Source organism: Phoenix dactylifera, unplaced genomic scaffold, assembly GCF_009389715.1.
Source record: "Phoenix dactylifera cultivar Barhee BC4 unplaced genomic scaffold, palm_55x_up_171113_PBpolish2nd_filt_p 001908F, whole genome shotgun sequence".
Taxonomy (NCBI): domain Eukaryota; kingdom Viridiplantae; phylum Streptophyta; class Magnoliopsida; order Arecales; family Arecaceae; genus Phoenix; species Phoenix dactylifera.
The window spans coordinates 1-18,965 of record NW_024069196.1 but is presented as its reverse complement, the minus strand read 5'-3'; the positions used below and the strand labels follow the sequence as shown (position 1 = coordinate 18,965).

Sequence of the window (18,965 nt, the reverse complement as noted above, 5' to 3'; positions counted from 1 at the left end):
AGTTAATATAGAATGGAAAGAAAAAGCATTGAAAACATTAATGAAGATTTATGAGCTATCGTATGCTATATCATTCTTGCGTGGTTGGACTTTCATTGATATTTGACGTACATACTTATATTGATTATTTGAGTCTTTTGATAGCCGGTTTATGATTTCATGAAATGTGCATCGATTTGTCGTGGCTTTCAAATTCATATTATTATTGTGTTGGTATGGATGTGTAGGGATTCTTACTGGGCTGTAAAGCTCACCCCCTTTTCTTCTTTTTCTTTACCAGAGTTGCAGGTTGCATAGTTTTGGATGGGATGGGCGCAGAGTGCGAGCACCAGAGTCATTAGTTAGTTAGTTGTTTATCCTTCTTTGATGTCGATGAACATTTGAAGAGCTCGTAATTGAACTAATTTATTTATTTGGACATGTCGGATTTGTTTATTTGAATTTCTAAATTAGTTGTGGATTTATTGGAATTCTTGTTAATCATAGGCCTTGCATGATCTTTAGGGCACTGCTCTAGGGCTCATGCGGCCGGTCGCGTACCGGACCCGGGTGCTGGGTTCGGGGCGTGACAGAGTGGTATCAGAGCTTAAGGTTAAGGTATCCTAGGGTTTAGGTTCAGGTGAGTGTGAGTGGGAATTATGATAGAAAAACTATCAGAGTCTTGGTTTATAATCACTTGAGATTGTAACAGGAATGATATTATAATCTAAAGTTTAAAATCACTAGGGACTGTGGCCTTAGTGGCATTTGAGTTTGAGGTTTAAGATCATTGGGGATAGTGACAAAATTGGAATCTGAGCATATGTTTAAGATCACTAAGGATTGTGACAGAAATATATCATAGCTTAAGGTTATGATCACTTGGGACATGACAATTAAATTAAGTGCTTAAGGTGTAAGATCACTGGGCATTATGATAAAATGTATGTATCGGGTTTGGTTTTCGATGAGTGTGGAAGGAAAGTATAAATTGTCTTTGATCATGATAAAAAAAGGGTTGACCTAAGATAAGTGTAGGAAGGTCAACAATGGCATATCGGTTATTCCATGCTCATATATTATTTAAATGACTTGAAAGTTTAAACTTGATATGGGTTTTGATGTGATTGTACTTTTGATTTTGTTGCTAATTATTAGAGTGAGATTTGTACATAGATTTTCCATAGTATTGGAGTGAGCTAAGAAGATTTCATAATATTGAAAGGAATGTTCTTCGAAGTTGAATATATATGTAGATTATATCTGGTATTGGCATTGTGGATATTGCAAATAGGTCTATTTTCTATTGATGTATTTGATTATTTTGAGGCCATAGAGTATGCATATTGACGGGGGAATTCTAATTATTTGAATTCTCATGTTCGGATTGGGCTACTGGATTTTACCTATAATTGTAGAAGATTATTTGATGTGTTAAATTTAAAACTCAAGCCTAGATTTAAGATTTGGGCAGGATCTTTTGTCATTGTTGATAAAGCTACTAATAAATATCATATTGAGTAGAGACTTTGGTCATGAGATGCTTACATGAATTATCATATATAGCATTGCTGATGGATGTTAAGAATCTTGGTGAAGAAAGATCTGGAGATCGATAGAGTTAATTTATAATCATAGTGTATTGGCTCAATGACTTCTAACCCATTGAATTGGAAGTAATTTTTTTTTGGAAGGAAGATTAATCTAAATTATGTAATTGAATTGCTAAGGAATCCAGAGTTAATTAAATCTGGATATTTTAGATTCTAAGTTGTGGAGATCATGTAGTGACCTTAAACTTGACTAATGGCTTAAGAGTTAGTTATGATAAGTATACTCTACATAAATTGAGGACAGGGAGATCTGGAGGTTCTGCTCAATTAAAGTTTTGAAATTTGGATTTTCTTACTCCTAAAGCAAAGTGATATTTCGGTCATAAATCATTTAGAGGCTTTAGAGTATTTAATGGATTAAATCAGAGTGCGCAGGGGAAGTGTGGTGGTTTGAGTTATTTTGAAACTGGTTAAGGACATTAATATTTGATCTAAAAGGTATTATGATGGAACACTTGAGTTAGTTTCTAGTAGAGGAGAATGTTGTTGATTCTATGGATAATCTAAAGGTAGCTATGTAATTTTCGCTAGTAGGTTCTTCTATTGTCGACAACTTTTGGGAGAATCTTGGGCATCTTAAATTTAGCGTTAATGGTTGATGATTCCTTGGTTGGTCTTAGACTTGGAATGTTTTAACATGGATCTCCTATTTATTAGGATGATGTGGGCGAGAGAAAAATTATTAGGGCAGAGATAGTGCAATAGACCATAGATAAGGTGCAAGTGATCAGAGAACGACTTCGTACAGCTCAGAGTCGTCAAAAGACTTATGCCGATAATAGAAGGAGAAAACTAAAATTTTAAATTGGGGATCATGTTTTCTTGAGAGTGTCACCCACTAGAGGAGTGATGAGATTTGGGGTTCATGGTAAATTGGGCTCTAAGTATGTTGGTCCATTTGAGATTTTGGACAAGGTTGGAGATGTGGCATATCGACTGGCTTTACCACCAGCTTTATCCAGTGTGCACAATGTTTTTCATGTGTCAATGTTGAAGAAATACATCCCAGATCCGAGAAATGTGATAGCATATGAGCCATTACATCTTTATGAGGATTTGACCAATGAGGAGTTTCCCACATGAATTGTGGACAGAAAAGATCAGGTACTACAACATCAAACCATTCCTTTTGTGAAGGTGCAATAAAACAATCATACGAAAAGAGAGGCTACCTGAGAGCTCGAAAAAGAGATGAAGGTCAAGCCATCCACAACTATTTGAAACCTCAGGTATGTCAATTTCGGGGACGAAATTCTTCTTTTAGGGGGGGAGAATGTGAAGACCCATGTTAGGATTGGGCCGGCCTCTAAATAAGGCGGCCCAACACATGAAAAAAAAAAGGGGGGGGGAGGGAGTCTCCCGATCGGAGTATGCTCCCTCCCCTGTTTCGAAAATCTCTCCCCCTCCCGAATCCTCCGGAGGGGAGATTATAGGGTGATAAAACCCTACCAAATCAGGCTAAGATCTCCTTCCTCTCTTTCTAGGGCATCAGCCGACAGGCTTCCACACAAAAAAAAAAAAAAAAAAGGAGAAGGGAGATTGGATTTTACCATGCCGCGGGAGGAATCGAAGCGGTCGCCGTCGATCCGGTCGGGAGGACCTCGCCGGAGGCAAGGTGAGCACCTCCTCCTCCTCCTCCATCATCTTTGGCCATTACCTCTTGGGGATTGTAGCCGGGAAGCCGCCGGACTGAATGGGGAAAGCCGAACCCTGTTCGGCCTTCTCCTCTTCCGTTCCGGCCAGCCGACGCCGGGCGTGGCATCGCCGGCACGCCACAGGCCGACGACCATGGAGCGTCGCCGGCCGTGGGCTGCCTACTGCCGAACCCCCCTTTTCTCCCCTTTCCGCCGGGAAGAAGGAAGAAGAGAGAAAGAGAAAGGGGCTTCCCATTCCCTTTCCCTTAATTTATTTTCCTCTCTCTAGTTGGGTTCCGGGGAGTTCATTGCTTTGAGGACTCTACATAGTCTTGGAAATGCTAGATCTTAGAGGACCCTTTAGAGGAATCAAACAGGGGTCCTAGATTATCATATCTCTTTGATAAATTTTAATGATGACTTGGTTCTGTAGGGGAACAATCCATTGGACGAGAGGACGCTGAGCAGAGTCATGCGCATTCCGGTTCATAGATCGCCGTGAGGGTGGGTGATTAGTTGTCTGAGTTTTCAATAAAGTGTAAGAATCCTTGTACGCCAATCCTACATGATATACATATTTTTGCACTATATATGTTTGATATGCTATGATCCAGACAAAGCAAAATAGTTTTATATTTAATTATATTTTGATCGTGTTGGCTTGTGGTTGGTAGTGTGATGGATGCTTGTATGTGTATAACTTATACCTGCATAATTGAATTTATGGATGTGGTGGTATGGACTAACCATGTTATAGCGATTGCCCTGTCACGGGCCGGAAACGTGACCATGGTTAGTCTAGGCCGGAAATAAAGTGGAAAAGGGAATGGATGTGTGTTTGTGAATTGATTAAATGAACAGGGACTTTGGGCTTATCTCGTTATTATGGATTGCCCCATCACAGGCTGGAAATGTGATATTATCGATTGCCCCGTCACAGGCTGGAAATGTGATACCATCGATTGCCCCGTCACAGGCTGGAAATGTGATACCATCGATTGCCCCGTCACAGGCTGGAAATGTGATACCATCGATTGCCCCGTCACAGGCTGGAAATGTGATACTATCGATTGCCCCGTCACAGGCTGGAAATGTGATACTATCGATTGCCCCGTCACGGGCCGAAAACGTGACCGGGATGTAGCCCAAAGTCGGAAAGATAATTGATCCGGATCAAGTTAATATAGAATGGAAAGAAAAAGCATTGAAAACATTAATGAAGATTTATGAGCTATCGTATGCTATATCATTCTTGCGTGGTTGGACTTTCATTGATATTTGACGTACATACTTATATTGATTATTTGAGTCTTTTGATAGCCGGTTTATGATTTCATGAAATGTGCATCGATTTGTCGTGGCTTTCAAATTCATATTATTATTGTGTTGGTATGGATGTGTAGGGATTCTTACTGGGCTGTAAAGCTCACCCTCTTTTCTTCTTTTTCTTTACCAGAGTTGCAGGTTGCATAGTTTTGGATGGGATGGGCGCAGAGTGCGAGCACCAGAGTCATTAGTTAGTTAGTTGTTTATCCTTCTTTGATGTCGATGAACATTTGAAGAGCTCGTAATTGAACTAATTTGTTTATTTGGACATGTCGGATTTGTTTATTTGAATTTCTAAATTAGTTGTGGATTTATTGGAATTCTTGTTAATCATAGGCCTTGCATGATCTTTAGGGCACTGCTCTAGGGCTCATGCGGCCGGTCGCGTACCGGACCCGGGTGCTGGGTTCGGAGCGTGACACCATACTCATTAGATATGATCCATCCGCTTTAGCAAGCGCGCGGAAAAAAAAAAAAAAAACTGAAGGCGTAGAGGACGTTGAGGTGGTAGGATGGATTACGGAATTCCGCATACCTACTTCTATGCGGACTTAACTCCGCACAGATAGTTATGATTCCATCCGAATGAAACCCTACCGGTGCTCTATACGCATTACCGGGAGGTGGGTGTCCGCATATTTAGTTCTATGCAGACTTCTAATCTGCAGAACTAATATATGCGCCCGCCCGCTGGCGACACTTATCTTGTTTTCGCAGTATCACTTGTGATGCCGCTGCCCGCGTACTTAATTTTATACAATTTTCTTCCGCATAGAACCTTTATGAGCAGGTCCTCATGTGTCCATCTGAAACATATTCGCATCTTGTGAGCGGATTCCTCTATCGGTCGATCAAGATCGGATGGTCGATGTTTAGAATGTTTTCCATCGATCCCCGTCAGCACCTCCTCCTCTGACGTAACTCCTCCCAGCGGAACCAACGCTGCCGTCGGCGCCTCCGCCCTTGAAGTCGTCGACATGGCGGCGGAGACGACTGCAGGGGAAGGCAGTGGAAGGCGAGGGAGGGTAGGGCGGCGGAGACAAGGAACCGGCGAAGCCTTCTTAAAAAGTTCTAATTCTCGGTTTCTTTTTCCAAGAATGATGGTTTACATTTATAAAAGTATAACTTCAAAATGCTTACGGAATGTTTTTAAAAATAAATTGCACAAGATTTGAGCATTAATTATAGGGGTGCTATCAAGGTGGGAGATCGGGTATGGGTACCTGTCGAATATTAAATATTAATTATATCTTTAGAGATAATCAAAGCTAAGCAATCCGTGCTTTCATAAGTTTATAAGCATCCAATATATACTAAAAAAATTAAATTATGAATAATAAACACTTGTAGGTATGTATATATGTATATATTTTATTTTCATTATCTCATTATATATATATATATATATATATATATATATAGTGAAAGAGAGGATTAATTCGCGTTATTAATTTAGGAGTATTATCAATTAGTATTAAAATATGTACTAGTATAATAATAAACTAATATTTAGTTTAGTAATTAATATTTAATTATTATTTAATTAGTTGACTTATTAATTACTTGATATTTTATTTTTTTATATTATAGTATTTTTTTTAATTTTATAGAGTATAGAGATAAAGTATAGAGAAAGAGACAAAAAGATAGAATTTAGTTTGCATAAGGGAACCCAATGCCTACACCATATCAAAATAGAATCAAAACAAAAAAAAATGTAAGTGGAATTCCCTAAAGAAGTATTAGTATATATGTATAACTAGAAGTACTAGTATGAATAAAGCCTTTTAAGTTGTTATGTATGTGTATACGTTTGATCACTAGATTAAAAAGTATAAAATAGTAACATCAGTGTGGCAAGAGCAGAGGGTATTTCTATCGGACCAAAAAACATCTCATTCTTGTAAAAAGGAACAATACATATTAAAGTAGCAAAACTAGCTGTTTTTTTTTCATTACTCAAAGATTTCACTTATTTAAAATAATATTTAATGCGAATGATTTATTTTTTCCTTTATATGGTTGGATTGAATCGAGAAAAGAGTATGTTTGATTAAAAAGAAAAAGCGAGAGAGAGAATTCAGCCACACCTTACCTGAAGCCAAATTGACTCATAGAACCTGCCGGACCAACCCCCTGGCATCCCAAAAACTTGTAAAGTTCCAGACTAAAAGATTAAGTCTTGCAGCAAGAATTTTCATATCATTTGCACCTAAACTCAGTTTACAAAATAAAAATGGTAGCAACCAGATACAGAGATTTGTAAATTTTTTAAAGTTCACTATACTTATACCATTCTATTATTATATAGATACGTAGTATAGTATAAGATGATGAGATGTACCAAATGTTGGTACAGTATGAAACTGCATACCGGTTTAGTACGGATATAGAATGATACAGTACTGATTGGTACAATAAACTTTGATACTTCCCTTTGAAGATAACATTGTCTCATAACCAAGCACAAACTTTTGTCTTTTCCCTTCTCTAGGGGTTTGGAACATACTTTGAAGGCTCGCATATACCACCACCAGAATACCAGTCGGCAATTCTGCCCACAAGGCAACTGCTAACCAACTTCTGATGTGTTAACATAAGATCTGCCATGCTGACGATCAACTGCCACGTCACGCATGCTCCCTGAGACCCCAACAGAGACACCATGCAAGAAATAGCAAAATTATTATTTTTCTTGTGAAAGAGTTACTATTTTCTATTACATACTAATTACATCAGCACAAATGTCTCAACCAAGGCAAATAAAAGAAAGATACTACTACAACATTAAAGTATTCAATGGAAACATGAATGACACAACAGCTGTACACCAGATTTGGGAATGTTCTGAAGCCAAGATTTGGGAATGACACAACAGCTGTACAACATTACTACAAACATTCAAGTTGGAGCTCAAGAAGCCTTCTTGCTCCTATACCTAATTGCACAGAAAACATAAACCAGAAGGTTCAGAAAACTGAGCCCAGCTAAAAGCCAGAAGAAATAATCAAGATGCCCTTCATTTAAGTTGTCAGGAATCCATCCAGTCTTCCCTCCTAGAGTTGTTATATATGTCACAACTGTCAGAATCAGAGAGCTTAGGTAATTCCCCAGTGCGGTTGTGAGGAGTGAAAGCGCACTGCAGAGACTTCGCATGGCATCGGGAGACTGATCATAGAAAAACTCAAGCTGCCCAATGAATGTAAATACTTCTGCTGCTCCAACTAAGAAATATTGAGGTATCTGCCAGAAAATGCTCAATGGAACTGCCACTTTTTGGTGCTCCAAATGCTCAGCCTTCACAATGCCCAAACGTTTTATCTCCACCAGTGCTGCCGCCGCCATTGCCAATATTGATATGAATAGTCCAATGCCCATCCTCTGTAGTTCTGAAAAACCTCTCTCCTTGCCCGTGAACCTCCTTACTATTGGAACAAGAATCCTGTCATAGATTGGAACCCATATGATAACACTGATCACATCAAAGGTTGATAGAGATGCAGGGGGAATGGTGAATGAGCCAACTGTTGCATCTAGAACCATCCCTTGTTCCACAAACATGGTAGAGATCTGTGCATAGACTGCAGAGAAAACAATGGTAGTGGCCCAGATGGGGAACATCCGTACCAGTATCTTCAGTTCTTCCACCTGAGTGACTGTGCAGAGCCTCCAGGGATTGGACAAACTTTCAGTCTTCAAATCAAGATCTGACACAGTAGCAGCCTTGTCGAGAAACCTGCAGTACAAGTTTACTAATATTTAGCAGTTCAACATGCAATATCTGGAAGAAACAGCAAAAGAATTACTGTATACAAAAACCTAGCTACTAAAAAACATAGCACATCTAAAGAAAGTATTAGCTACTGAAAAATGTTATATATATTAAGAAAAAGTCACAAGTCAGACCATGTCGGACAGTTGATAATAATCATCAGTTTTTAGCAGAAATAATGATCCATCACTCAAATTTCATGATTTGATTTGATTAAAACAGAAAGGACATATGCTTTGTTTTTAGATCTTAGTTGATAATATATTGTCAAGATAAATGCTTGTTTGATGTCTATCATTAAAGTAAAACCAAGTAAATCAGCCCACTGTTGGCTAATTTCCAATAGCAAGATAAGAGTTTTACATGAACTGAAGAAAAAATGAAAATTTACACAGTTACTAAGTGAATACAGCTTTAAGTTGAAAAGTCATGAATTTTATAAAATCAAATACACAGCATATCAAAAATGGGGATGCAAACACCTTTAGAAGGTACCAAAGCAAAAATGACGAACAATTTGATGGAACCCTATTCACCATGAACTTACAAAAATTAACTGATTTCGTTCATTTTTTGAAATGATTTCAATAAACTCTTCTAGTTTATAATCTGGCATTACAATTTACTTCGATGATGTCCTCTTATGATATGATAGATAACCGATTTCTAAGACTGACCATTGTTGGCAGATTATGGCTTCTTAAAAGAAGTACCACAGAGATTGCAAGAGAATCTCTTGACAATTTGCAACCTAAATTTCATCCGCAAGGATTTTCAATCAGCCAATTGCATGTCTATAGATGCACGTCCAGACTGAGTAGCAGAATTACTTAAGGACTTGACTCGAGATTAATGCAACAATCAAATCTTTTGAGATATAAATGAAGTTAAGAGATGTACTTAAGTTCGTCAGTGTGCTCCAATTTTCTACTCCCTTCAATTGCTGAAGCTTTGTCCGGTAGTTCATATAGGAGAGAACTATCATGAGGGACATCTAACTTCCATTTACGAAGAGAAGCTACAGCCACCTGGCACATTCTTGTAATAGGGCTTCCTCCTGGTTTTTGAAATCTATAGAGTGTGGTGCCTGCGAAAAAACTTATAATGGCTAGGGCCATGAACAATGTAGGAATACCAAAGCCCAAACCCCACCCATAGTTGTCTTGCACCCACACAAGAAAACTGCTGGATATAAGAGCACCAATATTCACAGAGAAATAAAACCAATTAAAGAAGGATCCCTTCTTCACTCTCTCTGCTGGATCAGTGTCATCAAATTGATCAGCACCAAAGGAAGAGACACAGGGTTTAATTCCTCCAGTCCCTAATGCAATCAGATAGAGACCGACAAAGAAAATAGCATATTGGGATAGACTTGCTTCTGGGCAAACAGATTTCACACATGATGGAGGCTTAAAGGCAGGAACTGATGCTGAAAGGGTCAATGTACCCATTCCCTACACCCAAAACAGTAGCATAATTAATTTCCAAATTAAATAATATGGAACAAACAGATCATAAGTCACAAACAGAGCAACCAAACACATGATTACAAGCATACCAAAAAAGATACATGATTACAAGAAGAAAAAATGAGAGAAAAAGTACTTGTACTTACAACAAAGTATATTGTTGAGAAGACTGCTATAGTCCAGTACCTCCCCCAGTATGCATCAGCCAATATTGCTCCAATCAAGGGGGTGATGTAGCAAGTTCCTTGCCAAGTTGTGACATTTCTTGCAGCAGAGACATTTCCCTCATGTAGTTTTTTGGTGAGGTAAGTGACAAGATTGGTTGCTATTCCGTAGTAGGCCAAACGTTCACAACATTCAGTCCCTGTGATTTGGTTATAGAATCTTGAGTGCAGCAATTATGCATAGCTAATATATAATGGGCTAAACAGTATCAAACAGTATCAAGTAATGTTAATACCTAAGATGAAAGGGCATGCTCTCCAATTGCCTGTGCCATTCTTTAAGACAGGATTTCCATTTATGTCAACTGATCCATCTCCCGTGTATGGTCCTTTATTTCCATTCTACATATCAAACAACAGATATCCAATGTGATGGAATTTTATAAAGTTCTAAATAATCAGAGACTAGAAGGTGCGTGAATTTTAAAAGAGTCCTATCAACTAGCATAACAAAATGAATGGAATATAATTCGCATTTACAATGTCAATTGTGTAACTGAAATCAGATCAAAACTGAGATTTAGACTTTGCAATGGCAACCCAAACCTTCATTCTGATGACAACTTCTAAATGATGTTTTGATCAAAAACATTTTTTCCCTATTTAAGAACTATTAAGCTCAGGCTTTAAGCAAAGGTTACAAAAAACAGCTAAATGAAAATAATCCCAGGTAACAAATTACCCGGCTGTGCCACCTTTATCAGACAGGTCAAGCACCTTGGGGGAAGACATGCAAGGACTGTTTGAGTTACAGCACGTAAAACCTACCATCCATAAATCAGTAATAGAAACTTATGAGCAGTTGCATCTGAAACCATTCCCTTCATCTGCATATTGGTCGCTGCTTCCAATTATCTTACGGAAGGTTCTTAGTATTTACTTTGCTCAATCATTCTTGACGCCTACAGACCTTTAGAATTGCGAACCCTAGTTTCCTGTTTTCTTTTCAATTTCTGTTTTTTATTTTCCTATTGTATGATGGAGATTAAATAATCTAATCTCATTTTTCAAGGATCTGGGACATGTTCTTATAAAGATCTAATCTTTCCAAGGCTTCACGTCAAAGCACGACCAAATGAATCATGACACACCCAAATTGGAGAGGATTTATTCACCCAACTCCATCAGAAAGCAAAAAAATCTGAAAGACGGATACAAGTCAATAGCTAAAACACAATTTCTTACATTAGTACCAATCATCCTCAGATTCACAACGAAACAATCATTAATAAAAGAAATAAATCCATTACAGAACTTCCTAAATCGAACGAAGATAGATAGGCCAAAATTTTCATCGGAATCTAAAGCTATGAAAGAAGAAAGCAGACCTCTTCCGATAAGAGAACGTCTTCCAAGAGCGATCTCTGATCTTCCTCCTGAGAGCCCATGGATCGAAAGCCGAAAGAGAGAGAGGGGGATTCCGCAATAAAAGGCTAGTGAATTAGGGATTCGAAGGGATTTTTTAACAACGAGGTAATCATCGAGAGACTAGCTGGGAGTGGAATGCTTCCGCTGACGGGGAGAGAGAAGATTTAAGACCGAGCATCGAGACGACGGTGAAATGGCAAAGGCCAGCCTTTCCCTTATCATTTTTTATTGGTTCCAACTTCCAGTCCAGGTTCAGGCAAGAGAAGTGGGTTGCATCTTTTGCACGAAAGAAGAAATTACGTTCCTTCGCATACAGCCATCGTTGGATCACCAACCACACAGATCTCAAAGCATTCTGAATCCATAATTCACAAAGCGATCACTCCTCCCTTCATCCCTCTCCCTATTCAACTCTTCTCTCTCCCTTCTCTTTCTTTGCTCTCCTCTCTGCGTCCCCTTCTCTTCGGTGAGCTTTTCGGCAGTCTCCGGCAGTGATTCCTTGCGGCGCTTCGGTCCGAGTGGTAACACTCGATGCTGAGGAATCTCCATTTCCCGATTGGTTAGTGGCATGGATACCAATCTTGGATTTGCTCTGTTTTGGTGTTAGCTGTGGATTTCCTCGTAACTGGACGAGCTGGCGATCGAGAACCACCAAAAGATCAGCTTCTGTGGAGCAAGCAGAATAAAGTGATGGTAAAGTTTCGATTTTCGCACGTTGTTTGCTGAAAATGGGATCTTTGGGGCTGGGTTTTGATCTGGAGACGGGGGTTTGGGTGCAGGTGGGTTCGCTGAGAATGGTCCGCCATGACTGAGGCCGCTTCTGAAGACGAGCTTCTTTGTTCCCTGTGAGGTTCATGCCGATTCAACAAAAACAGATGCAATATGTAATTTTTGGATTGCATAGGGCGGGCTCTTTATTCCTATTGCCTCGCCAACCACAAGGACCACCACGTTGTTCAGGTATTCGTTCTTATTCTTCTCATAGAATCTTTGAAAGAAACCAAGAAAAGGATTTTGATTTTTTTTTTTTCCTTTCGGGATTTTGTTTTAGATTCGGAGGTCATCGTGCCATAACATGATAAGGTGTCAGAGGCGTCGAAGCTCAACAAGAGGCTGCAGCCGAGGCCTGGGAAGAGGGTGACCAACACCTACGAGATTTGCGGCCGGAGCCTCCTCGATTCCTTCCGGTATTTGATGATATTAGACATTATTCTGAAAGATTTCGGATTTCTATAAGCAAGACTCCTCCTTGCTTCAAATGTCTTTTTTTACCACCTCCGGCTTGTGGAGTCCATGGTCTCCGAGGAGAGCGATCTCATCTTCCCCAGCCTCGAGTTCTCAGCCCAGGCCCTTGTCTCCTTCCCTGAAGAAATACGTCGGCTTGCTCCCACACCCGATCTTCATCCTCCTCTTGTCAACTACTCTGTTTCTTCTTCCTCTTATTTTATTAATCTCTGTAAAGAACTGAAGCACAGGGAATGCCACCTTAATTTAATCTCCATGCAAAGAGTTCAATTCTCGTATGTACTTCCAGTTTCCAAACCTAGCCCAAAGATAGAGTTTGATCTTGATTTTGATTTGATGGCTCTAGAAATGTGGAGATCTCCTTAACAATAATTTTGTTTCTTAATCCATAACCACATTCTTTAGCATCTTTTTGTTGTATAGGAGCCAAGTTTCTGTGATTTTGGCAACTAATTGTGGATGGAAACATTGTGAGAGCAGTTGATAGTTCCATTCACCAGAGCTAAGAAAGAAACCTTCATCAATTTTTAGTCAGCCATGGTTTCTATATTAATAGGAATTGTGAGAGCCTGCACTGGTGCGTATTTAGCTCCAAATCAGTTATGGAAAAATCTTGGATACTTATATATGACCAATAAATACATAAAGAGCCCGCCCTATGCAATCCTCACATGTAGGACTGGAGAAATAAAAGTTTCAACCAACCTTTCTGGGGTACACATACCCCAGCGGAGGCATCACGCAAGCAAAAATATGTAAACTTATCAATTATCATATAATATTATCATCTTCCTGATCTAAAGCATCACATAGGAAGGATACTTTACATGGTTAAGTGACACATCTATAACCATTCTAGCATCTTGTAACAGTATTTGTACACAACAAAGACAGACTTCAAGAAGCCTTCTTGCTTTTATACTTCATGGCACAGTAAACATAAACTAGAAGGTTCAACAAACCGAGTGCAGCTAGAAGCCAGAAGAAGAAATCGAGATGCCCTTCATTTAAATTATCAGAAATCCACCCAGTCTTCCCTCCTTGGGTTGTTATATGTGTCACAATGGTCAGGATCAGAGAGCTTAGGTAATTCCCCAGTGCATTTGTGACAAATGATAGCGCACTACAGAGACTTCTCATGGCATCAGGAGACTGATCATAGAAAAATTCGAGCTGCCCGATGGCTGTGAATACTTCTGCCGCTCCAGCCAAGACATGCTGAGGTATCTGCCAGAAGATGCTGAGGGGAACTGCCACTTTTTGGTGCTCCAAATGCTCAGCCTTTGCGATGCTCAAACGCTTTATCTCCAGCAGTGCTGCTGCAGCCATTGCCAGTATAGATATGAAAAGGCCGATACCCATCCTCTGCAATTCTGAAAAGCCTCTCTCATTGCCCGTGAATCTCCTTGCTAATGGCACAAGAACCCTGTCGTAGACTGGAATCCATAAGATAACACTGATCGCATTAAAGGTAGATAGAGATGCAGGAGGAATGCTGAATGAAGCAATGGTCGTCTCAAGAACCATCCCTTGTTCGACAAACAATGTAGAGATCTGCGCAATGACAGCAGCAAACACAATGCTGGTAGCCCAGATTGGGAAGATGCGTACCAATAACTTCAGTTCTTCCACCTGAGTGACTGTGCAGAGCCTCCATGGGTTGGAGAAGCTTTCGATCCTCTCATCAAGATCTAAAACTGTTGCAGCCTTGTCAAGAAACCTGAAGTTCATATTTGTTAATATTGAACAGTTCAACATGCCATACCAAGAAGAAATCATAACAGATTATTGCATATATTTATATGTAAATACATATTATAACTCGTGTATATGTAAATTTCATAGCATATTTAGACAAAATGCTAGCTTCTGAAAACATAGTGTCTAAAAATAGTTGATCATGCACTTGTGAAACAATTGATATAATCATCTTTTTATTTTTTCCTCTGTATACTATTTAGTAAATCAGTCCACAGTTGGCTTATCTCCAACAGAAGAACATTGGTTTCATATGATGTGAAGGTAAAATGGAGGTATGCACATGGGGGACAGACCTCGAACTACAAACTAGTCCTGTGTGGAAGTGGTCAATTCGCTCTTTGCTTTAAATGTGTCTGGTTATCTAAATTGATCTATTACTTTCTTCATTATTTGTAACAGTTCTTTACTTAGGTGGGTGAAATTTCTTTCCGGGACGAGTGGGTGAATCATGTAGTTCTTAAGCTCCTTACCGTAGTTGGAATAAGTATGAAATATTCTGCAAGTTGATAATAACTTTCAGCTGAGTAAACTCATCTATGATCTTTATAATCTCTCATACACAGAAAATGGAAACTAAATATATACACAAACTCTTTTAGAAAGTAACAATGCAAACATTACGAACAAGTTGGCTAAACCCCATTCGCAACGTACTTGTAAAGACTAAGATATTTTCTGGATCTTTTTGCAGTGATTTATTAGCAATTCTTCCGGTTCTAATCTGATTTTATAATTCTATTTGAGGCTTTCCGCTTATGATATATACCAAACAAGTGATTTCTGAGACTGACCATCATCGACAACTTATGGATTCTTAAAAGATGTTACATAGAGATAGCAAGAGAACCTCTTGGCAACTTATGTACATAAGAATCTCCAGTTAGCCCTTTTACAAATCTAAAGATGCATGTCCTGCCTGAGTAGCAAAATGACTTAAGAGGACTTGGCTCAAGATTCATTTAACATTTAAAGAAGTAAGAAAAGTTCAGAGATGTACTTGAGTTCATCTGTGTGCTCCAACTTTCTACTCCCTTTGATTGCTGAGGCTTTGCCTGGTAGTTCATGGAGAAGAGAACTATCATGGGGGACATCTACCTTCCACTTGCGAAGAGAAGCTACGACCACCTGGCATACTCTTGTAATAGGACTTCCACCCGGTTTTTGAAATCTATAAAGTGAGGTCCCTGAGAAAAAACTTATAATGGCTAGGCCCATAAACAGTGTAGGAATACCAAAGCCCAGAGCCCACCCATAACTGTCTTGCACCCACACAAGAAAACTGCTGGATAAAAGTGCACCGATATTCACAGAGAAATAAAACCAATTAAAAAAGGATCCCTTCTTCACTCTTTCTGCTCGATCTGTATCGTCGAATTGATCAGCACCAAGGGAGGAGATACAAGGTTTAATTCCACCAGACCCTAATGCAATCAGATAGAGACCAATAAAGAGAACAGCATATTGAGCTGGTCTTGCTTCTGGGCAAATTGATCCTGCACAGGATGGAGGCCTGAAGGCAGGAACTGATGCTGAAAGGGTCAATGTACCCATTCCCTACAACCAAAACAGTAGCATCATAATCTCCTGAATTAAATAATATGGCCAAAACAGATCATAAGTCACAAAACAAAGAGACCAAACAGATGCAGTTATGATTACAAAAAGGAGAAAAAAATATTTGTTGTACCGTACTTACTATAAAGTATATTGTCAAGAAGACTGCAATTGTCCAGTACCTTCCCCAGTATGCATCAGCCGATATTGCTCCAATCAGGGGGGTGAGGTAGCAAGTCCCTTGCCAAGTTGTGACATTTCTTGCTGCAGGGGCATTTCCCTCATGTAATTTTTTTGCAAGGTAAGCAACAAGATTGGTTGCTATTCCATAGTAAGCCAAACGTTCACAACATTCAGTCCCTGTGATTTGGTTATAGAATCTTGAGCACTGCGATTATGGGTAGTTGATAAATAATAGGCTAAACAGTATCAAGTAATCTTAATACCTAAAATAAAGGGGCATGCTCTCCAATTGCCAGTGCCATTCTTTAGGACTGGATTTCCATGAATGTCGACCGATCCATCTCCTGTGTATGGTCCTCCATTTCCATTCTACAGATAAAACAGCATAAACCAAATATGATGAAATTTTATATGAGTCCTAAACTATCAGAAAAGCTGGAAGGTATGCGAAGTTTTGGACAATCGCACTGACTGGCACGATAAAATGGATGAAATAGAATCAGAAATCAAAATCTCAACCATATGAATACAAGCATTCTTGAAGAAAAAGTGTGTGAAATATGTTACTATACCTCCTAACTGGCATGATAAAATGAATGGAGTAAAATTAGCATTCACAACTCAGATTTTTAACTGTAATCACTCAAAAAGATGTATAACCATAAGCAGAGTCCTGAATCATGCAATCAAATAGACCATAAGCAGTCCTGAATTATGCAATCAAATAGTTAGATCAAAACTGCATCCAGAACTAGACTTTGCAATGGCAAGCCGGATCTTCATTTCCATGAAAATTTTTGCATGATAATTTGATAAAAAGAAATGATTTTTCTTTTTTGTATTGAAAACTATTAAGGTCAAGCTCTCTGAAAAGCAGATAGCTAAAGTTATCTCAGTCAACTAGTTACCAAGTTGTGACATTTCTATTGGACAGATTAAGTACTACAGAAGGGAAAAAATTCCCGGGCTATTTGAGTTGGAGCACGTCAATCTACAATCCTCAGATCAACAATAAAAAATTTGAGCAGTTGCATCTGAAAGCTCTCTCTTTGTCTGCTCGTCGGTCATTGCCTTCTAATCATCTAACAGATTCTAAAGAAGAAAAAGAAGAAGATTCACGATAGCTTTTTTTTTTTTTTTTCCCAAGCAAAATGGTGGAGACTGGAGAAGACAATCGAACAAAATGGGCACAAAAAAGAGAAGCAATAAAAGGAAGATATGGAAAAGAAAAAAAATGAGAAAAGAAAAGAGGAAAAAAAAAGAAGATTCATTGTACTAGTTTGGTTAATCATTCTTTTTTTGTTCTTTTTTCTTGCGGGTTAGGGCTGAAGGAAGCAGTAGTTGGGTTGAGGATGGGATTCGAACCTGGTATCTAACACCCAATAACTTAAACAATTGAGCCAATTGACACTCTCAACTTTGCTTGATCATTCCTGATGCATGCAGACTGTGAGGACTTAGATCACTAATTCCTTTTCAGTTTTCAAATTTTGGTGCTTAATTTCTATTCTAACAGGTCTGTCTATTGTATAGTGGAGATTAGATAATCTAATGTCACTTCTCGAAGACCTTGGATTATGAATTCCTATCAAGATCTATTTTTTCCAACACCACCTCAGGCCGCAGCCATATGAACTATGATCCCATTAGACTTCCCCAAATCTTTCCTTTTCTTTTTTGATGTAAAGGGAGGTTCACGACTAGACTAACCCAAATCTATCAGAAATCAAAAATCTGAAAAATAGATAACAATCCATAGATAACAGAAAATTTGTTACCATAACATTAATCTTTCTCAAATCCACATTGAATGATTTAAGAATTTACCAAACTAAGGAACCCCGAATCGAGGAGCAAATCTAAGGAAGCAACAAAAAAATAATAATAATAATCTTTGTCTGCGACAAAGAGACGAACCTCTGATGAGAGCCCATCTTCCAACAGCAATTTTGGTTTCTCCTCCTGAGAGCCCATGGATGGAGACTCAGAGAGAGAGGAGAAGGTTAAGGATTCCAGGGATTTCCCGCCCGAGAAATGAGACAGAGCACCAATTTTATTTTTTTGAAGAGAGTTTTTTAGCAGTGTTGCCTTTAAAACAGCACATAACTTTGTGACGCGTGTCGATACACAAAGTTTTGTTCAAGAGTGGCCACGATGCCACTGATTAAATTATTTACGTAATTTCTCAAAAACAAGAATGGTTTATAGACAAGTAGCAGCACAAGATGTCTGTTAATTAACATTCCTGCTACTTGTTTTCATTAATGATCTAAAATTTAATCCCTGTTATTATATATTTACGCATAACTATGTGCAAAATAAACATGAAATTCTTTATATATTGAAAAAATTCCAAATATGAGCCAATGAATGCGTACAAAATAGAATGGAGAATTTTGCACGAGAGTCTCCATGCAAAAATTATGTCAATAATATTGATATTATAAGTATTGGCCCTGCATGATGCATAGGATATGATATTTTTCTCATTTTTCTCATTATAATTGAAATACTATATAATAATATAATAAATCATAATTAAAAAAAGATTTTAATGGTTAAACTTCTGTTGCATGTTAAGTAATAAACTTTAATGATGGTTGACTACATTAATACCAGTATCATTAATATATTTTATATATTGAGCAATAAACTTTAATGATGGCCGAGTATAATAATACCCGCATCTACATAGGAGAGAGGACTTTTTTTTTTTTTTTGCTAAAACCGATGATTCATACTATTCGGGTACGAATGCACCTAGAAGAGTCAGCATACAAAATCTCCCGGATAGCACCAGGTAAATCACCCTCACCGACCCATAGTGAGCCGCC

General features: G+C 38.6%; 2 protein-coding genes and 1 long non-coding RNA gene across 3 annotated transcripts; 1 reads left to right on the top strand and 2 right to left on the bottom strand.

Moving 5' to 3' along the window:
* Positions 1–7,218: 7,218 nt before the first annotated feature.
* LOC120109213 (protein NRT1/ PTR FAMILY 8.3-like) lies at positions 7,219–11,642 on the bottom strand. Its single transcript, XM_039122956.1, has 5 exons — positions 11,349–11,642; positions 10,257–10,362; positions 9,943–10,160; positions 9,225–9,781; positions 7,219–8,288 (listed from the first exon to the last, which is right to left on the bottom strand). The coding sequence occupies exons 1-5, from the start codon at positions 11,406–11,408 to the stop codon at positions 7,466–7,468; spliced, it is 1,764 nt and encodes a 587-aa protein (XP_038978884.1). The 5' UTR covers positions 11,409–11,642; the 3' UTR covers positions 7,219–7,465.
* A 161-nt stretch (positions 11,643–11,803) lies between these two features.
* Positions 11,804–12,903, top strand: LOC120109215. The gene is made up of 3 exons (XR_005510198.1): positions 11,804–12,081; positions 12,168–12,348; positions 12,440–12,903. It is a non-coding gene; the product is annotated as an uncharacterized LOC120109215 (long non-coding RNA).
* Positions 12,904–13,500: 597 nt separating this feature from the next.
* On the bottom strand, positions 13,501–18,199 carry LOC120109214 (protein NRT1/ PTR FAMILY 8.3-like). The gene is made up of 5 exons (XM_039122957.1): positions 18,049–18,199; positions 16,395–16,500; positions 16,091–16,308; positions 15,392–15,948; positions 13,501–14,353 (listed from the first exon to the last, which is right to left on the bottom strand). The coding sequence occupies exons 1-5, from the start codon at positions 18,103–18,105 to the stop codon at positions 13,531–13,533; spliced, it is 1,761 nt and encodes a 586-aa protein (XP_038978885.1). The 5' UTR covers positions 18,106–18,199; the 3' UTR covers positions 13,501–13,530.
* Between the last annotated feature and the right edge of the window lie 766 nt (positions 18,200–18,965).

What these genes read in the sequence shown, in the direction of transcription:
- LOC120109213 (XM_039122956.1), bottom strand. Translation starts at nt 11,408, where the DNA reads ATGGGCTCTCAGGAGGAAGATCAGAGATCGCTCTTGGAAGACGTTCTC. An exon ending in ACGTTCTCTTATCGGAAGAG is followed by an intron (nt 10,363 to 11,348) that starts GTCTGCTTTCTT and finishes TTTGATATGTAG; the next exon opens with AATGGAAATAAAGGACCATA. An exon ending in GAGCACACTGACGAACTTAA is followed by an intron (nt 8,289 to 9,224) that starts GTACATCTCTTA and finishes CTTGTACTGCAG; the next exon opens with GTTTCTCGACAAGGCTGCTA.
- LOC120109214 (XM_039122957.1), bottom strand. Translation starts at nt 18,105, where the DNA reads ATGGGCTCTCAGGAGGAGAAACCAAAATTGCTGTTGGAAGATGGGCTC. An exon ending in AGCATGCCCCTTTATTTTAG is followed by an intron (nt 16,309 to 16,394) that starts GTATTAAGATTA and finishes ACCAAATCACAG; the next exon opens with GGACTGAATGTTGTGAACGT. An exon ending in GAGCACACAGATGAACTCAA is followed by an intron (nt 14,354 to 15,391) that starts GTACATCTCTGA and finishes TATGAACTTCAG; the next exon opens with GTTTCTTGACAAGGCTGCAA.